Source organism: Rhopalosiphum maidis, chromosome 4, assembly GCF_003676215.2.
Source record: "Rhopalosiphum maidis isolate BTI-1 chromosome 4, ASM367621v3, whole genome shotgun sequence".
Taxonomy (NCBI): Eukaryota; Metazoa; Arthropoda; class Insecta; order Hemiptera; family Aphididae; genus Rhopalosiphum; species Rhopalosiphum maidis.
This window is the reverse complement of record NC_040880.1, coordinates 35,639,129-35,659,815: the sequence shown is the minus strand read 5'-3', so window position 1 is coordinate 35,659,815 and position 20,687 is coordinate 35,639,129. Positions and strand designations below refer to the sequence as shown.

Genomic DNA, 20,687 nt, shown 5'->3' with positions numbered 1-20,687 from the left:
ATAAAAAAATAATTTGTTAAATATTTAAAAAACCTTAAAATGAAAAAAGCTACTGGAATTGATAAAAGACAATCTGTATTATCAGAAGAATAGTTGTTGTATGAAGACTTAGTAAAAGGAAAATAATACTGGTTTCAAATGTAATAATTGTTAATTAATTAGGAAGGATATGGCCACTAATAGCATACATAACTATCGTTGACATAGAAAAAGTACTAACAAATGGAAGATGATATTTAGTATACTAAAATGGGTTGTTATAAAACCTTTATAAACTATAAAAAAAATGAAACAACTATTATAATTTATAATAATAGAAGAAAATGAAAAAGATGCTTAAATAAGAAAATTACTAATTAATGATTCAGGGATGCATTATTTCACACAACATATTTAAAGCAAGTATCTAAGAATTCATATACATAATATAAGAAAAATTCAATCAAGACTAAGAATAGATGGATCAAAAAATGATATGTTATGGTTTACTGATATCAATATTATCTGATAATGAAGAAGACTCACAAAATTTGTTAGGAATTCTAGAAGAAACAATAATTAATGAACTGAACATGAGAATTAATACGAAATAAATAAAAGTTGTTTTTACAAAACGAATCAAAAAACACTAGTACTAGAATACATTTATAAGGAAGTCGAGAAACAAAACAAGTGCAAGAACTTAAATACCTAAGATCAAGATGTATCTAATAAATTCGGATAGAAGATGCAAAAAGTAAACAAAAATAGTTTTTAACTAAAAATTGATTACAGCCAGATAGGGTCAAACACTAATTGAAAAAAATCGATCGTATTTGGTATTGATGATATGACCATTAACAAAGCCATATTTGATGCCTTCCGGGCACTATTACAGTTGTGCCTGTTATGGCTATCTACTCTTTATCGTGATGTAGAGGACAGTCGAATGTCACGTGTCGCTCACGCCGTTTTGCACTACGTTGTTTCTGCCTCTGTTGATCGTTATTTTGCTGCTGAAGCTGATGTGGATAGCGTTGATCCTGACGCTGATGGTATTCAAAAGAATACTGCTGATTTTCGTGATAACGCAGCTGCACGACACGATTTTGATATAGCCGACTATCGCGATCGTTGCTGTGCCGATTTTCAAGATGATATTGCAGTTGAGAATGATTAAGATGAAGCGGCTGTCGCAGATGGTCATGCTGGTCTACATCACGGTAACGCTGTTGCAGTAGTTTTTGATTATGTGGCTTATACATGGTAGCTGTAGGTGACATATTCTCTGTTCTTTCTTGATCATAATGTTCATAATTGTTGTGCTTGCTATGCGCGTAGGACGATCTATGGGCCATTGGTTTATACTCTGTAAACATACAATTTACGAACGTAATGGACGGAAACCGTCCAATACGACTTCTAACAAGGCTATTTTTACTTGTATTATTCTTACAATATTTTACCATCGTTGAATTAGAAAGCATCATAAACAGTAGCGGGATTAATAAAATATTTTTAATTTTTCAGATGACAACACATTTTTTTTATTAAAAGAACAAAAATTAGTGGTAATCATATAGAAGCCTTATCGGTTATCGCAACTTATAACCGTAGCGTTGTTCTGAATCAAAGGTTATTAGTTATTTAGTCATTTACCCCACACGAGAATTGACATTTATGCTTAACTACATTGTCTATTTTAGTAAGGATTTGTATATGATCATTAATGAAGTATGAACAACATTCAGTTAAATAGTATAATAATACTTGTGTACACATATACACATTATTGTTATTTTTTATTGGCTATAGCTGATATAATATTATATCACTATATTATATTGATCATCAAATACGTTTACTCTTAATACCAATGGGTACAATAATTGTAACTTACCTGACAGAGAGCAATTGTTCATCTTCGACATTAACATGGATATATCTATGTTTGGCGATCTTTTAATTGGTCTCATAAATAGTTGCTGTTGGTTGTAGTCCAGGGTCACTGATGGATGTGTTGCTCGCCAATAAGACTCCAAGAATCCAGCCATATGGTCACATGCTTCTTCTAACCGATTTTCGTCTAGTATTACATCAAACATTTCTGTTGGACATTGAGCCAACTTTTCAGAGGCCACCATTTGAACATTGAGATGTCGATATTGTGATTTACCTCGACTTTTAATTAACCGTTGTAGTATCTATACACACAAAAAAGTACACATTTAAAATTTGTTCGAATCCTATATAAATGTGTTTACCAATTATAAAATAATGCTTTCCTTGCATTATAAATAATAAATATAATATAATGGTCTAAAAATGTATGTTAATATTATTATAATTTAGTTATTTAATTAAAAATCCATTTCATTCTAAGATCATTTTATCAAAAAAAAAAAAATCTAAGATGGTTTATATTTTGTAATTTTACGCACCTCCATTACTGTCTCGATTTTGTCCACACCAGCTTACCCATTAATAAATATATTTTTCTAGTCATAGTTTTGACTTTTATGATGTTACCTTATATTAAACAGTTCCTTAATTCCCAAGATTAAATTTGTAGTTTATTTCATTAATCATATCGGTTTCAAAATTTAGTTTTTGTTTCCCTATTTTTTTTTTTGCGTTAAATCTAATTATCGAAAAAAAATAGTTAGATATTTTTATCTAGATAAATATAATTCAACAAAAAAGTTTTTTTTAACATAACAGTAAAGTTATGGGCAATAACGAACATTTCATGAATTTTTCAGTTTTTTAATGAATAGAATAATATTTATAAAAAGTCAAGTAAAATACAGTAACGATTATTACTATATATATATTTAATAATTGTTTTTTATAATACTGATAATAAATTGTAAGTATGGATATGTGGATGCGACAAAATATTCATTATTTGGTTAGTACGTTTATATTAAATTTATGATTTTAAACATTAGAAGAATAAAACAAAATTATTTAGTACCTAATAAATTGGTGTCCAAATTACTGAATATAAAATAATTTTTGTAAAGCAAATTTTTCAGACCAATTTGTAATAATTTATATAATAGTAGTTCTTTTATGCTTTTATATAAAGCAACCGAATTTATTAAAAGGTAGTTTAAAGACACTTACTTGTGGTTGGACTTTTATATATATTATGATTGGCGCCAAAGATGTTTTTGCTAATTGCGAAGGATGATTGATGGTATCACAATCCAAAACAACAAGCTTTAAAAAAATAAAATATCTCTAAGAAGTATCAATTATAATTAAATTATGCCATTGGTTATAATTTTTAAGAGCAATAATGTATTTCTACTAACTTGTAATGTTTGAGCGAGTTCAAAAATCCGTTCAACTTCCTGTTGCACGTAAGCTATTGTATTAGATCGTGAACCAGGTTTATTTTTTTTTGACGAAGTATTAAAGAAGGATTTTTTAGCCAATGATACATCAGCTATTACACGAGTAATAATAATTCTGAAAAAATACAAAATTAGCTAATTTTTATGTGACGTGATAGGAATCATTGATTACGTGGATTTGTTTAAATGTATGATTAATAAACAATAAGTAATAACTAATAAATACAAATTATTTATTTTGATATAAAAAATAAACTGTAAAAATTTATCTTACCTTCCTTCAAAACGATATTTCAAAAAATTGAATAATGATTTTTGCATTATATCAGTTACTTCGTATCCCTTTAAAGATGGTCCGACCATCACAATTGGTCTCATCGAAGGAACAACATCGTAAGGTGAAAGTGAGGTATATTGTTTCTTCGAAAAAATATTTCTTTTATCTTTTACTGTTGGAATAATTAGAGCAGGCGTATGACTACTTCCTACAGTAGGACTACCATCTTTGGTTAGTAAACAAAAACATAAAAAAATCAATAATTCAGAAATTATTTCAAATATTTTAGTAGATTTTAGTTAACAATATAAATAATTATTTGAATACCAAAATTTATAATATGATCCATGTGTGAACTTTGCCAGAATGGAAAGATAATATTTTTAAACAATTTAAATGTAAAATATATTTCACTAATAGTTTCTTTGTTGGTTGTAGTATCGAATCCTATTTTTCATCTAAACGACTCTTATTTGAAAATCATTTGAAGTAGAGAATAATATGGTTTAATGTAAACAATTATACTGACACATTTTTATTCTAAACTCAAGTTAATGAACCATTAGACATTTAAATTATTACAAAGAATTTTTTTTATTGATATTTATAGAGAACAATTTAAAAATTAACGGAAAAACAGGAATTTTTACGCATAATCAGTTTTTGACACAATCGATTTTTTTATTTTGTTGTAACTCAAAAACGAATCATTGTAAATACTTGAAATTTTCATCAAATTTTTATATTAGCATCAACTATTTACGATTAAATTTTCAAAATATTTTAACTTTTTTTAAGCTATTTATAGACAATTAAAATTTTAGATTTTTCTAAGTTTTTGTTTTTTGAAATACCAATAAAAAATCTTTAAAATTTAATAAAAGGTTTATTATAAGTTGTACTTATCATAGTAACAAAAAAAAAATAAAAATCGTTAATCACAATTTTTATTTATAAGCATTATAAAGTTCAAATGTTTACGAAATATGTCAAAATCGCGAAAATTTGCAAGGAATTTTGAAGTTGGAAATTCGTAACATTTTTCAATGTTTGTGATTTATACCTAAGGTTACAAAACTCAACACAAGGTTCCCCATAACTTTTTCTTCAAATAACTGTAAAAATAAATTCTAGCATCAATATAAAAATAATTTATGAGCGTATGAAATTTAATTTTTTACTAAATCGCGTAAAATAAAGATATATTACAATTTAAATATAGCTAATAATATAATATATCCTACTTATTATTCTAGACTGACAAATCAACTCCGTTTAGAATCGTTTTTCGTATACAATTATACCTGTCATTGTATACAAATTTAACACATCCATTATAGTGACTTACTTTCTCTATATCTACTTAAAGCAGAGCGATACCCACTTGCCCACATTTTTTGTTTTTGAAAATATATAAAATACAAGAGTACCTAATAAATGCTTTTTTTGACAGGTCAAATTCTAGTGACTTTGGATTTAAAATCATTGAATGATAAAGAATATAAATAACTAAAAAAGTAATACAATGAGATATAAAAATAGGAAGTTACAGGAAGAGACATAAAATCAAAGTATGATGACAATCCATATCAATCGTTCATATTATACTTAGTTATGGAAGAATTATATAATAAATTAATAACTAATAACTGAATAGGCATAATAACCATGTTACCCAATAAATACTTGTTCATATTTCATATATATATATATTTTATATACCTAATATTGTTCTTACTATTGAATATATTAATTCATATTTTAACAAATAAAAATTTAGAATTTCGATCTAGTTAAAGTATACAATTTCACCTAATTAAATGTATTTAATGTATCATTTAAAATTTTTGGTCCACGAAAAAATAATATCCCTAAACCAAAATATCCTGCATAAATAATAATTTAAAATGTTAACCTTTATTATAAAATAAGAACTATTAAAAGTAATATCAAACTTTATCTTAAGTTAATTAGAGTCATTCGTTATTTTGATAATGGTATAATGTGTCAATTTATATCATTACCCACAACGCGTGTTGTGATCTAACAGTCTTGAATTAAATAATTTAATGAACACTTTTTATAATAATTTTATGTATAATAATATTACTATATAATTTTAATATTTTTTTAAAAACTTTTTAATTAATTTTTTTTATATTCTATAAATGTTAATAATAATAATTGTATTGTATTAATATAGTATATGTAACTTTTATAAAAAGGTTTACATATTAATTTATATTTACGCGAGATATTTTGTCATGGAATATTTTGTTGGAAATATTTTGACGTGCCACTATAATTATTAACAAGGCGTATAGTCAAAACAAAATTAAATAAATAAAAAAATAGAAACACATACATTTAAAAAATAGCTGTAGCGAATTATAGACCAGAAGAAATAACATAGACAATAGTCGATAGATATAGGTACTAGAAATACGTGAATAAGTTTAAAATATTATTGTACTTAAAAATATAAATAACAAATATTATACTTATAATTATCACAATAATATTTTGCTTATTCACAAAATAAACATATGCAAACAAAATATAAAAATAAAATTATATTTAATAATTTAATATTAATAACTAAACATTAAACAGTTAATACAGTATTGATTGAAAAATTACCCGAGTTTGAAGATATCGAATTTTTGGTTGAACTTGGTAATTGGTTAATCATACTACGCATGATTTCAAGTTTAGTAGGGGATGGTATATAACCCAGATCAGAGCCCTCTTTCACCAGACGGCCTATCCACCAGTTGTTATCATACTTTTCCTGTAACAATAAATGAAAATTAAAAATTATCTTTGATTATCGTATAACTACTTGATCTATACTTTCTACTAAGATATTTTTTTTACTACTTATTAAATTTAAAAAAGCACTATATTTAATCATAAAGAATTAAACTACAAAAGGTCAATTTATTTATGATAAAAATAGTTGAATAGGTCCAAGTCTTAAAAAAGAGATAGCAATAGCCAACAGGAGTATAATTTTTAAAATACAAATATAAAACAAATAGGTACCTAATAAGTCTACTGTATAAGTTACGTATATTTTTTGACTAAGCAAATATTTATTATTTTTTTTGCTATTATTTATAAATTAACCATGATTGCTTTTTAACTGCAGTGTTGGTCAAGTTACATTTAAAAAGTAATTAAATTACTTAACTTATTATAGTTATTACTCGAAAATCATTTATATCACTGTACTTGCTAATATTGATTTAATTGAAATATACTAGAACTTAGAGAGTAAAACATGCTATTCAGTTAGAAATGGAATAATTCACAAACATTTAGTTATACGCATTGTATAATTAGAAAATTCAGTCCAAATAAAAATGGTGGAAATAAACTGTAAGCAATCAAATAAGTTTCTAAGAAATTAATCACAAAATGCATATAGACGTATGTATTGTTGGATTCGATTGCCATGAATTGTCAAAGTAAAAATTTAAAAGAAAAAGTTTAAGTTATGCACATAAGTACATGATAAATAAACTTGTACCTACATCGCATGCAATTTGGACAGACCACTTTGAGAGATGGCATGCAATTTGGAATTTTTTTTTGGTATATAATTCTGATGCAGTCAAATCGGTTTATCTGCGCATCTCTTACGAATTCGTACATAGTGGAATTGATCTCGAGGACATAGTGTAGCATGGAGATAAAATATTCTCATGTTATTATAGATATTAATCATAGATTCATAGCTATTATTATTATTATTATTATTATTATTATTAATAATTCCAATGAATTCAATATTTATATACATATTTTAAAATTCTTTATACCGGTTCTCATCTCTTAGGGCCTCAAACCAAAGTCTCATATGAAAATCTATCGCGACTCTCGTTATGATTTTAGATGCACACGAATAATGAATATTGCGTCCTAAAATAAAAACATCGATAAATATAAGGGTATACGAATGCGTAAGGCTTTGTTTAAATGACTAGTACTCGTACTCGAACTGTGAATATTAATGAAGTCTTCCATTCTAAGTTTAACAGTATGTTTGACTCAGTACACTCAAATATATATCAATTCTTTGATGTTTTAAAAAATGTTACTACAACGTAGTATTTGTATAATTAAAAACAAACAAATGTTATGTATGTGAAAAAGAAGATTTTTTGAAGCAAGATTTGAAAAATTATGAAAATGGCATACTAATCCATCTCGGGCGTCTCGATTATGTTAAAAAGGTATTGTTAATGTTTTTCAAGTATTATTTTTTTAAATATTTTTATAGCTATTATATTACATTCATATATCATATAATTTAAACTTACTAATTTAATTTACTTATTTCTATATTTCATAAAAACGACAGAAATCATAATTTTTAACCTAACAATACCTAGTAATAATTTGTTGTTGATAGTCCTAAATCTATATAAAATTGGAAGGACAATAATGTTTTTACTTTGTGACGTACTTAATTCGTGTAGAGGTACAATATTGTCAGAATGCAATTCATATGGGAAAGGAATTTCGGGACGCAATTCATGTGCATTGATAGTTATTATATAGGTTGGTAATATAAAAAGGTAGGCAAATGGATACCGCTCTAAATGAATGAGTCACTATTATGAGTATTATGTTGAATTTTAATTTATTGATAAATTATTATATTTCAATTATATAGTTATTCGTTCTAGAATTAGTAATTACACATAAAAAAAAAAACTGATTTTTTCGAAAATTGGATTTGCGTAAAAATTATGGTTTCTCGATTATGAATAAATACTGAGCATTTTTCACTCTTAATTCCCCAAAGTATCTTAACAACTAGACCTAATTTGTTAACAAAAGTCTAGCTACCCTCATTTTTGAAAATCAAAACATTTTTATATTTCAAACTTTCAAAGGTGATGAAAGACAGTAATCATTGTAAAATCAAAACATCCATTGCTTTGCTCAGAAATCAGAATCTAAAAACATAAATTTCTTAGAATAGAATCTATGTTATAATCGAAGAAAAATCTTGCGACTCACCAAAATTTGACTCACAAATCACAATTTTAGAAACCCTGATGCATTACTGTTGTCTGTTATGTTAATATGTTATTAGTACTTACGTATTACCCAACACTGTTTTTAGTACATTTATAAACATTTGTATGGTTCATAGAAGTAAGTGCTCCATAAATTGAATACGAATTTAAGTTATTTTTATAAATTAATTATTATAGATTTGTTTATTAAAACTCAAAAAATAATAATTCTGTTCTTTCAGTTTTAGAATCAAATAATTCTTTAATGATTAATATTTAGATGCTTTTTTTATAAATTAATAAGTGATAACTATAAAAAAAAAAAATTATAATTTATTTAATATAGGTATATAAGTATAATATATAATTTAGAATTTAGAATACATAAAATATTATATAATTAATATATTTAATAAATAAAAATTATATAATTTTATAAAAATTTAATTTATTTTTCATCTTTAAGTACTTAAATGGTGCAAAGCATTCAGCACATTTGTATTAATGAGTGTTAGATACTTAGTTACATATAATATATATATAAATAAACTAAATTATAGTACTGCACTACTTTATAATCATGTGCTATAATAACTATAACAATCTAAATTCAGACTAGCAAATCTATAAAAGTTCATTAATTCCCTGCCAGTCTTATAAATTCCAAGAATAAAAATATAGTAGGTATAAGTAAGTTATAATACTGAAATTATTATTAATTCTAAACTACTTAATAAAAATATTCAAAAGTCACCTTATTAAAACAATTTTTCTTCAAAATTGTTTAAGTAAATTTCAAACTTTAACTCATAAGAACCATAAGATAATATTTTTGTGTATTAAAACGCTGCTGTTCTGTTGTTCCTCTTAAGACAAAAATATTTCAAATAAATATTATAATTTATACTAACAATAAATTATAATTAATTATAAATTACTAGAAAAGTGAAATGAAAAATTTTTATAATTGAATATATTACAATAATAATACAAAGATTATGACATTTTGAAAGAAAAGTATCTACCTTTAGGCACCTAACTAATTATAATTTTTATGTAAATACACTTAATATTTTATTAAAACATTCATATTTAATAGTATAACTATATATATATATATATATATATATATGTATTCTGTATATACCTATAAGCTTTTATGAAATTGTATAAACTTTGAAGTATATAAGCAGATCAGAATAAAGGTTTAGATATCTAATATTTGAAATTTTATTGGTCAATAAAAATAAAATAAAATATATTTATAATAACTAAGGAAATACAAGATATGATCTAAATCAATACAATTAAATAGTAGTTTTATTGTATGATGTATAAATAGATTTATGAAATATTAATGAATATAAAGTATAAACATTTTCCATATTTTAAAATTATTGTTCTACGACTGTAGAGTAGGTAAGGTAATTGAAATAAACTATTTAAGATGTTCCTAAATGGGTAAAAAATAAATATAATAAATAAGTAAAAAAAATATTATTCATTTGATAGAAAACAATAAATCGCTATACTATGTCACAACGTTTAAATATTTAAAACAATAATAATATTATTATTAATAACATTGTAAGTACAAAGTTTCAGATATATAATAGTTTTTAGATATTTAACATTTTAATAAAATAAATTTTATTTGTTTGATAAGTAAATTAAAAAATTAAAACTTTATTTTTATTTAACAATCAATATATTATTTTTTCCAGTACCAACAAAAAACAATAATTTTGATACCTAATAAAATGAAGTTAACTTAAGAGCTAATTCTTTATTCTATGTAGGTAGTCCATAAATCAACAAGGCATAAATTTGATTTTTATCTTAAATTTCATTAATTATGGTATTGTTTTATATAACATAAAATAGATAATTAAGAAGGTAATATATTATAGGTACCTTGATATGCAAAAATTCTTGAGTCTTAAATGAGATTGCACGACCTTGTATTGGACAGTCGTCATCCATACTGCCATTGTAAGCAACATTTGTGCGTATGGAAAATGCCACCTCTTTCGTCTATAATACAAACGAAAATATATTTTCCAAGACCTTAATATCGAAAATCAAACACAAATTTGTAACAGACTGTAGACATTGTATTATTATATAGGTATATATATTTGTAATTTAATTGAAAACGAATAGACCGCCATTGCGTTAAAATAGGGAGCGCTTTGCTTCGACAACCAAAACAGTCTGAATTGCGATGTTTTAGAATATTGCTTCAATGGCGTAAGGCCGTACCGTCGGGCAGGTGCGTTGTAATGGTTGCTGGGCCATACTATCTACAGAATTAGAGCCACCGGATATATTTAGTAGTTTGGATTGTTGATGGTTTTACACTGAGGTCTATGGATCGATCGAAATATTATGTATACATCAACTTTGGGTACGGGAAAATTCAACTCCGTTTTCACCAGAGCAAAGTTCAAATGAAACGTTTCGGTGAATTAGTGGCGGTTCATTTATTTAACTTGTGGCGGTTCTTTTATATCTAAATTTTTCAACAGTGTTGTAAGTTGTCTGATAAACTTGTTATCGCACTAACCAATGTCCGTCGTGATAAAGGCGCGCACGGTTTTTGCCACGATAGATCGTAGAATACAGCAATAATTATAAAATGAACAAATATTGTAAATTCTCTTTTCCCTAAGATAAATGGTGGTGACACTGTTCTCTAATCGTTCCGTCCGAATTCCAGTTTAAACCCAAATAGGTACCCAATAAAAAAAAATAACAAATCTGAAATTCTGAAATCGTTAACTGTGCAAGTCAAATTACAAAACCACGTTTGGTGTTATTTAATATTTTGTGTTTTTAAACTTCAGTGGAAATTTAAATTTATTTATTCAAAAATACTGATGATTGTATATCTATCATATAGAATTTATATTTAATTAATTTAAACATTATGAATAAACAAGTAAATAATTCGACCAATTCTCAATGTTCCACAACGGGTAAGTATTAATTAAGATAATTTAATTAAATGATGTACCTAATTATTATGTATTGCTACAATTAATTATTTCCATACTTCTTTTAGATACCTTTATTAGGCGGCATAATGCATCAGAGGGTGCAGAATCAATTATTACAACGGATTCTTCAGGTGCTCAAACTTCAACAATAGAATTATTGGAAAAAACAATTAATGATGCTAACAACTTAATAAAGAAACCAGAAAACGAATTATTAAAATTAGGTTCAGTAGAAGACCGTGTACAATTATGTGAACAACATTTAATTCCATCACTTTGTATGTTTGCTAAAAATAACATGTTTCATAATGGTAAAAAAGTTATTATGAAACAGAGTTTAAAAGAGAAGTATTTAAAGAAACAGCTTGCTTTGACTTTATATTTTTTTGGTCCAGAAGTCTTACATTTTTTTAAAAAATCATTTAATCTTCCATCTCTAAACATTCTAAAAAAAAACCTTTATTAATATGACATGAAACCCGGTCTAAATGATTTTGTATTTAATCTTATTAAGTTTAAAATTAGCAATTTTAAATGTCTATAAAAACACACTTTTTTTATAATATTTCTAAGAGTCATATAATTGGGTTCACATAAAACCTATGAAAAAGCAACACAAGCTTTTGTTTTTATGATAAGAGATATTAATTTTAAGTGGAAGCAAAAAATTGCATATTATTTACTATCTAGCTGTATCATTAACGATTTAGTTTCAATTGTGTTCTCTATTTGTAAACTTCAAAATATTGGTCTTAACATTAAATCCTTTGTATCTGATCAATCAAAAGAATTTATAACTTTTTCAAAAGTAATGAATGTTTCTTTTAACGAACCATATTTTGATGTTGATAATCAAAGAATAATATATATTTTTGACTCTCACACTCTTATAAGAACTTCCCTTAATTTGTTCTTTAAATGTTCTCTCCATGTTAATGATGGGATTGTGGAAAAAAATATTTAGATATGTATTACAATTATATTTCAAAACTTACACACAAGCACATTCATCCAGAGCCTTTTGATGAAATTAAAGTCAGTTTGGCAACACAAGTATTCAGTGCCAATTTAGCTGCAAGGATGTCTCTAGCAATAGACACTGAAAATTTGCCTAAAAGTTCACTAACAACAATTAATTTTATTAATGATATGCATAAATTATTTGATATATTCAACAACTCATACAAAAATATTACCCCTCAAAAAGATCACCTATCTAAAATGATCAAGTTTGAAAATATGAAAGTGATAAATAATTCAGATATAACTTATAATGTAAAGTTTATAAATGGGTGGATGGTTTCAATAAGTGGTTTAAATATGTTATGGGAAACTCTTAAACCAACAATTAATAAAGAACATGTTTTGTGTATGCATTGGTTGAATAAAGATTTTCTGGATAGTGGGTTCGATAAAGAAAGAAAACAAAATAGTAAAGAATTTAAACCCACCTCTATACAACTTGTTAAGACATACAAAAAATTATTTTATCAAGATTATTTTCAACATTATTCTTCTACAGTAAAATTCCCAGGAGACCTTGACCAAATTATAATTAAAATTAATGACCAACCTTTATCTAATAACATTTTTCATATAATGAGTCATCAACAAAATGTTTTCAAATTTTCTCCAATTGTTATTGGCACTGTAGATTATAGACAATTAAATAAACCAGAGAGAAATAGTTTGCCATGTGTATGTGGATATTCAATGAGTAAATGTTTAGAGAAACATGTTTGTGAAATTTGTATCAATTATGCTTATTGTCAAAAATCATTAGACCAGTTACTTTCTTAGTAAAGTTTTTTAAGTTCCATTCTTATTCGGTCAACTCAACTACCAGTAAATTTTCAATATACTCAGACAATTTTCAAGATTATATTAAGAAATTAGATGATAATTTTGTACTTAATTTTCCCATATATTCAATTAAAGATAATGTCGGGGCCCAATTGAAGGATTTTTTATGTAATACACGATTGAAACACCCCTGTAATCTTTTTGACAAAACATTCTTGCTCAATTTATATCTTCGTTTTAAAATTTTTACTACTGTTAGATTTTCAAATAATGCAAAAATGACTAAAGAACTTAAATTAGCAGTTTTTACATTGTAAAATTAATAAAAAAAAATATTTAAGTTTAAAAATATTTTGTGTAATTAATTTTTTACAAAAACTTATTATTAACAGTAAACCTTTTGTTCAAAATGACTATAATATAAAATTTGTGTGTGTAAATATTATATTCTTTATAATATGAAGAATGGTCTTAATTATAGGTGTCAAATCAATGTGTGGTCATGCTGAGACATTTATTAATATTCTTTATGATGTTAAAACAGTTTTCAATTTAGTACTTAGGTGTCGGTTGGTAATGATTTAGTATATTAATAAATAAACAATTGTTTTGGTACTCCAAATTCTTGCTTTTACTTTTTTTTCAAATGGTTCATTCATTTTCTTACCTCTTTAGTATTGGGTATGCATCCTGGCTTAGTGACATTAGAAATACCAACAATTTTAAAATTAAAAGTTTATTCTTGAAGTTTAGCTAAAAGAATTATTTAAGAGTTCAGATTCTTATGAAAACTGCTTACATATAGAAAAATGGATAAAAGGAAATGTACAGCTTAATATGAACACAGATCCCTGATCCGTATTTTAAATACGAAATATTCAAATAAACTTATGGAAAGAATTTCATAAGCCAATGACTCCGTAAATGTATTATAAAAACGTGTTGTCCGACCAAACTGCTAGGATTCGCCGTTTTTATAGACACTATGTAGATGCTGCATCAAAACGATCTTTGAAATAAGTTAATTGGTTTTTATACCATGATTAAATATATACCTAATGGTTAATAATAATAATTATAAAAACTATAAGATCTATTAGTTACTAGTTTATAATAGTCGTGTGCCACGCTCATGACAAATTAATTAAATATTATGTTCTAAAATTTTAAAGCATAATATGTTAATATAGGTAATTGATTAAACTAATATGATATAACAGCATGGCAACGTTACAAAACACTTCATTATATGATACCCATTATAGATTTTTGTGATAATTTAAATCCTCAATATGTAAATTCAGTAAATGATGGACTTGCCTGATGTGTATAAATAAGACCGTGGGTACACTTGTATTGTACTTCTTCATAAGGGCATAATATAGTTTTTGTTTATTAATTAATTTAGTTTCATATATTACATATTTATTAATATTTCATAATATGATGACAATATGACAGGGCCATTTGACATCGAGTCATGACACTCAACAATGGCAAATAGTAAGTGGAATAAGTAAAATTATAAAATCGTAATATATATCCATAGAACATCAAGTATTCATATCCATACATGAACATAATATTTATGTTCTATGATATATCGCAAAATTACCTAGCAATTTATTCTGTGATAATCTTAGTTCGTGGTGATAATAGTAAACAGCGTTGTCAAGCATTTAATTTTTTGGCGTAGATATCGAAAAGTTCAATGTGATGCCGTTAGATAACGCTCCTATTACCATTAAAGCATTACAGTAACAATATATTATAACGAATAAAGTAAGCCCTCGTTCATATGGTAAATATTTCTAACCTTTTAAATATTTACTGTGTGAACGGGACTTTACTATATTATTATTTATTTTCTTTATATTTTTTTTACGTCTATTTGTCCCCCTCCCTATTCATGGGGTTTAATTTGAATATTTTATTAAAAAAAATGCATAAAAATTTTTTACTTCCGTTAGTTTTGGTTAGTTTCTACGCGTATATAACTATGTGCAGTACTACACTGCAGTATAAATTATTAATTACAAATAGCTATTTATAATCAATTATATTAATAGAGAAACAAAAATGTATCTTGTTTCAATTAAATAATTAAATAAAATTAGTAATATTACATTATTACAAAATACATTTGGGTTCTCAAGCTGAATCTAGCCCATTTTTATGTTTGCTCGAAAATGTATTAAAAAACACTGAAAAATCTTATTTTAATTAGTAGATATAATATAATGAGTTATTTTCTTTCAAATTACGAAATCTAGTAATTAGTATAATACTATAATGTATGATAAGTTTATTTCTTTTTCAAAACTATACTTAACTTGACATATATTTTTAGTTAGTCACTGAATGATAAAAAAATAACATTATTTCCAAACAAAGCTATAGAAAATGTAATTTCAAAATTAAAATCGAGTGGCTGGAGTATAGTATTTTTTGTTCTATGGATTAGTATTTAGTTTAAACATTTGACAAATACAAGTTGCTCCAACTCCTTTAAGGGTGGACCTATCAATAGCCCTGTAATCACACACCTTACGCCTTAAAGGTGTACTGTGTACATATATTTTTTTGTCACATCGCTGAACTAGGATTTCTTTTTGAAATTGATGTAGTTGTATTTATTATAAATTTAGCATAGGTACTCGTATTATTCTTAAAAATAAGTAGTTTAATTTGTTTAATAAATTAAAATTATAGTTGTAAAATATAAATATGTAAATAATATTTTTATTCAGGTGATCGTGTTTCGGCGCCCTTTGAGTCGTTTCGTTCGACAAGTGGCAGTAGGACCGCAGTTGGATGACGTTGGACGCCCTCGTAAGTAACGGACGCCCTGTAACCGGTAGCCGGGCCGACGGTATATTCGACTGTCTGCGTCCGGCCGTCCGGTAACCGAACCCGGTATAGTCCGGTCACGGTACCGGTACGACCTGGTTCGCGACGTTCCCATTGGCCAAAATCCATTCCTACGTTTTCGTCCAATACGGAGTACCCAAAACCGTAACGGCCTTGCTCGGGCTGTTTTAGTTCTTCTACGGCCGCGCTGTTATCGTTATCACCGTCTATTACGTCCTCTATTACTACGGGAACTCTCGAAGTGTATGTCGCCGTTGGTTGTATGTCGCTCGGTGTTATGATATGTCCATGATTGTCACGGTTCTAAAAAAAACCCAATAAAATAGTATTTTTTTTAGAATGAGCAATTTCGTAATTTTTAAGTTAGATATGACTAGTTTTCCAAGGAGGGAAAAACTTTACGCAGCCCTTTCACCCCTCTTAAATCGTTTCGAATAAAAGGCATTTTACCATACCATAATATTATATGCTAAATAATCTTTTTTGTTCATCATGTATAATGTACATATATATTATAATAGTATACATAGACAGTGGCGTACGCAGGGGGGGCTAATTTGCCCGTATTATTATTTTTGTTTTTAAATCTATCAACGATTTAATATAGGGTGTATTTATTCATTTATTAGAACCACGTACTAAGATATTAATAAATATTATATAGGTATTATATTATCTAAGTCCGCGATTACGACCACAGTCCATATATGGGTATTTATAATCTTATATAATTATAATATAAATTTATGTATAATTTTTTCATATATTTTTTATTTATTTTATGCTTAATTTAAGTAAGAAATAAAATAGCAACTATTTTAATTTTTAAGTCAATGCGTTTGTTATAACTGAGTAATTTTTTATTTTTAAGCCCCCCCCCCCCATTTGTAAAATCCTGCGTATGCCACTGTACATAAAATAGTGCGACCAAGTTAAAAAGGGGACTTGCAGTTTGACCTAATAAACTATTTTTGTCCCATCTTTCATGTATTTAACACGTTATATGACCAGCTAAGTCATTGTTTTAACTTGGTTGCACTATACACTTACATATTTTCGTCCGAAAACGTTTTGACTATCGTACAACATCTCACTACTTGTTTCGTCGTCGACAGCAGGTCGGCGAGTCTGAACCGACGGTTGTACTTTGCGTCGTAATTGTCGAGGCGATGCCGTCGTTAGAATTGTTGGATTTATTTCGGTACCACCGATGACAGATGGCTTTCGACGACGTTGGTGTTCGATTTTTTCCCGCTCGTCATTTTGACTTTGTCGTTTATATGTTGCTATGCTGTCCGTCTCAAATTTTGCAGCCGTTACGTCCGTGTTTACGTACTGATTGCTGCTCATGCGCTGCTTAGGTACGCCTTGGTCGAATTTCAAATTTTCAAATTTTCTATCATCTTCGTGTTTTTGGGCTTTTGAATCTGTGTCGACGATTGTATGATGGGCGTTATTTCCCCATTCGTCGACTATCACGTTCGTAAATACGTGTTGTTGCAGGTCATAGTTGTCATCATCACGATAAAAGTCATTATTCTCATCGTCGACATCCTCGTTATTATTATTTAGACGTTGTTCGTTTGCCATGTTGGCTGCGTCCGTGTTATATATATTATGTGCCTCGGTGTGATTATTTTCGTGTTCAATTGATACTATCACATTCGCGGCAGTGGTGGTGATGTTTTTCGGGTAATCGTGAAGGACGTCACTTTTTGTTTCATTCTTGAGTAAATTAAAAATATTCTGATTCTTCCTATGATTTTGGTTGAGTAATCTTATGTCGGCAATCTGATTATTGTATTTATTTTCGTCGTCCGGTTGTAGCACATCAGTGTTCACGAATTGGTGAGCTGCATAGCGTTGGAAGTTATGCTCGAAATCTGAATCATAACTTTGAGGCTGTCGTACGGTATCTTTCTCCTCGCCGGACTGCACGTTTCCGTTGTACACGTCTTGCAGAGTGGAATGTTTGTTTTGTTCTTTGGTCGTGTACGCACCATTGTTGTAGCTGTGTCGATGACTGGGCTTGTTCTTATCCTGCGTTTTGTCGTGAAACCCAAAGTCCGAATTTTTACGGTACTCGTTAACTGCTCCGTAGGCATAGTTAGTAATGAAACGCGTTACATTATGACGTTTGTTATTTCCTTCGGGTAACTCACTGGCGTTCACGTATTGATAATGATTACCACTCTGGAATTTATCTCTTTCGTCGTCGAAATGTTGAACGTGAGTTGTTGGACGTAGATTATTTTTGTAGAGCACCGTCGTCGTCGGCGGCGGAGACGTTACGAATGTAACAATTGCATCTGGTTGACGTACCTGTCGCTGCTGCTGATAATCTCGTCGACCGTTTATAGTAGACGGTATAACGGTTTCCAGTGATTCCTTATGCTGCACAATCGGTGTCCAGTCCAAGTATGATAACGCACTGTCGTCGTATTTTCGTTGTTGTTGATGTCGTTGGACCGAAGCGCTGACAGTCAATGACGGTCTGCGATTATCTACACTTTTTTGGGTTTTGGGTTGTCTCGACCTGGTCCCAGTAAATGTTCTATTCGTGGGTACCTGTGCTTGCATCTGTTGCTGATCACCGCGATGGTCTAAAGCTCTGCCGTGAATTTTAACTTGACGGTAATTAGTGGTTCCGGCTGAATTTATCGATGTCGCTGTTAATGTCGTTAACGTTACCACCTGCAAGATAAATATATTAATATAATACAAAGGTAGATTAGTAAAACCTTACTTTTTAACTTGATAAGCTATAGGTAATTTTCTAATCTATTTAATAATTTAACTAGTTTAATTTACAGCTGTTGAAATAACTTCAATTGTTTTTTAGTTGATTTTATAAACTAATTACTTTACAATGTTTTATATAAAAATAATGTTTAGTAATAATATTATTCTGTTATGTTTCTTAATAAATAATATTATATTATATTGTATACATATTATATCCATATTATAAATAGGCATAAAATAATACTTCTTATGTAATTCACACATTAATCGATTAACTTTATTTAAAATGAGTTAAGTCAATATTATTTTCCATCTTAACTTACTTAACAAGTTAAATGTATTATTGGTTTATTATTAACATCTTGTATTCACTTAACTTAATTTAACCAAAGTCATTATTTTTATTAGCTTGCTTATTTTTAATATTAAATAAACACGGATTTGCATGCATCTATTATTGTAGCAATTACTAAACGCGAAAGTATATTAAATAAAATATAGTATTTTATAATTATTATTAAATCTTAAATAATATATAAATTTTTTTTTTATTTAAAAAAAAATGTATTTACATTACATATAGTTTTATAGTTTGATTTTTGATTATATAATATTTTAAAATAGCAAAGAATTATTAGTATTTATGGGCAGGAACTTAGAAGTACCATCTTAATAGATAATATTTAAAATTGTATTTTTATTTTGTAATATTTAATATGTATCTATTATTTATTTATAGTCAATTATTTGACAATACATGTTGAATTTGAATTATGTAGGTACTTAAAGTCTGTTACAGAGTTATTAATTATTAGAATAATTAAAACTGTTTCAACACTTCAAGTTTACACGTGTTGTTTAAATGTATGGTTTGTATGAGTTGTCATATCCCTTTCTTGTATAATTCTTTGATTGGAAATTTTCTTACACAAAAACTTAAAAACCAATAGGTAATAAGGTAAAATTAAGTGTATATTATGTAGGTAAATCCTCGGGTAAATCAATTCTGACTTTAATGACGATGTTATTTTATAACATTTTTAGAATTTAAAATTTAAAATATTGGATTGGTTTTTTTGCTTTATGTCAATATAAAATTAAATAATAATAAACAAATGAATTACCTGTAATATAGTCATCAATACTATCCAACTCCGTTTCATTGCATACATTTTAATTTTTCAAGCTTAAATCAAAATTTTGTATTATTAACTAAATTATCATCAGTGACCACCAATCATACTCTGTGTAATACACTACACAGTACACGCGCATGTTATATTCACTAAGTTCAACCCTTCCTAAAAGTTGTAATGTGGTAAATAGAACTATATTTTATAAAAGAGTAAAAACCGGTCTTAGTGTAAAGATTAAATACATTCGCATTTTTTTCTTTTAATCAATTATAGCATAGCTTTCTTTAGAAATTACACTTATAAGATAGCTAGGTATATATAGCAAATTATTATAGATATATAATATGATAAATAATATGCTATATTAGACAGGTAGTTACTGTAAAAATTATATTAAAGTATGCTTTTGATGAAGACTCATTATACTATTATATCTCACGGGAAAAAAAATAATGCAACCGTTGAATATATGTATAATATACCAT

General features: G+C 27.1%; 3 protein-coding genes across 3 annotated transcripts; 1 reads left to right on the top strand and 2 right to left on the bottom strand.

Annotated features, from left to right (window-relative positions):
* Positions 1 to 896: 896 nt before the first annotated feature.
* LOC113548987 (voltage-dependent L-type calcium channel subunit beta-3-like) lies at positions 897 to 11,046 on the bottom strand. The gene is made up of 8 exons (XM_026950114.1): positions 10,911 to 11,046; positions 10,563 to 10,682; positions 6,259 to 6,409; positions 3,616 to 3,844; positions 3,300 to 3,456; positions 3,109 to 3,204; positions 1,880 to 2,183; positions 897 to 1,348 (listed from the first exon to the last, which is right to left on the bottom strand). Exons 1-8 carry the CDS (start codon positions 10,944 to 10,946, stop codon positions 897 to 899), a joined length of 1,545 nt encoding a protein of 514 aa, XP_026805915.1. The 5' UTR covers positions 10,947 to 11,046.
* Positions 11,047 to 11,443: 397 nt separating this feature from the next.
* LOC113549830 lies at positions 11,444 to 12,384 on the top strand. The gene is made up of 2 exons (XM_026951305.1): positions 11,444 to 11,626; positions 11,713 to 12,384. The coding sequence occupies exons 1-2, from the start codon at positions 11,578 to 11,580 to the stop codon at positions 12,111 to 12,113; spliced, it is 450 nt and encodes a 149-aa protein (XP_026807106.1). The 5' UTR covers positions 11,444 to 11,577; the 3' UTR covers positions 12,114 to 12,384.
* A 3,728-nt stretch (positions 12,385 to 16,112) lies between these two features.
* LOC113548466 (dual specificity protein kinase splB-like) lies at positions 16,113 to 20,309 on the bottom strand. Its single transcript, XM_026949357.1, has 3 exons — positions 20,191 to 20,309; positions 17,372 to 19,015; positions 16,113 to 16,624 (listed from the first exon to the last, which is right to left on the bottom strand). Exons 1-3 carry the CDS (start codon positions 20,236 to 20,238, stop codon positions 16,193 to 16,195), a joined length of 2,124 nt encoding a protein of 707 aa, XP_026805158.1. The 5' UTR covers positions 20,239 to 20,309; the 3' UTR covers positions 16,113 to 16,192.
* Positions 20,310 to 20,687: the final 378 nt, after the last annotated feature.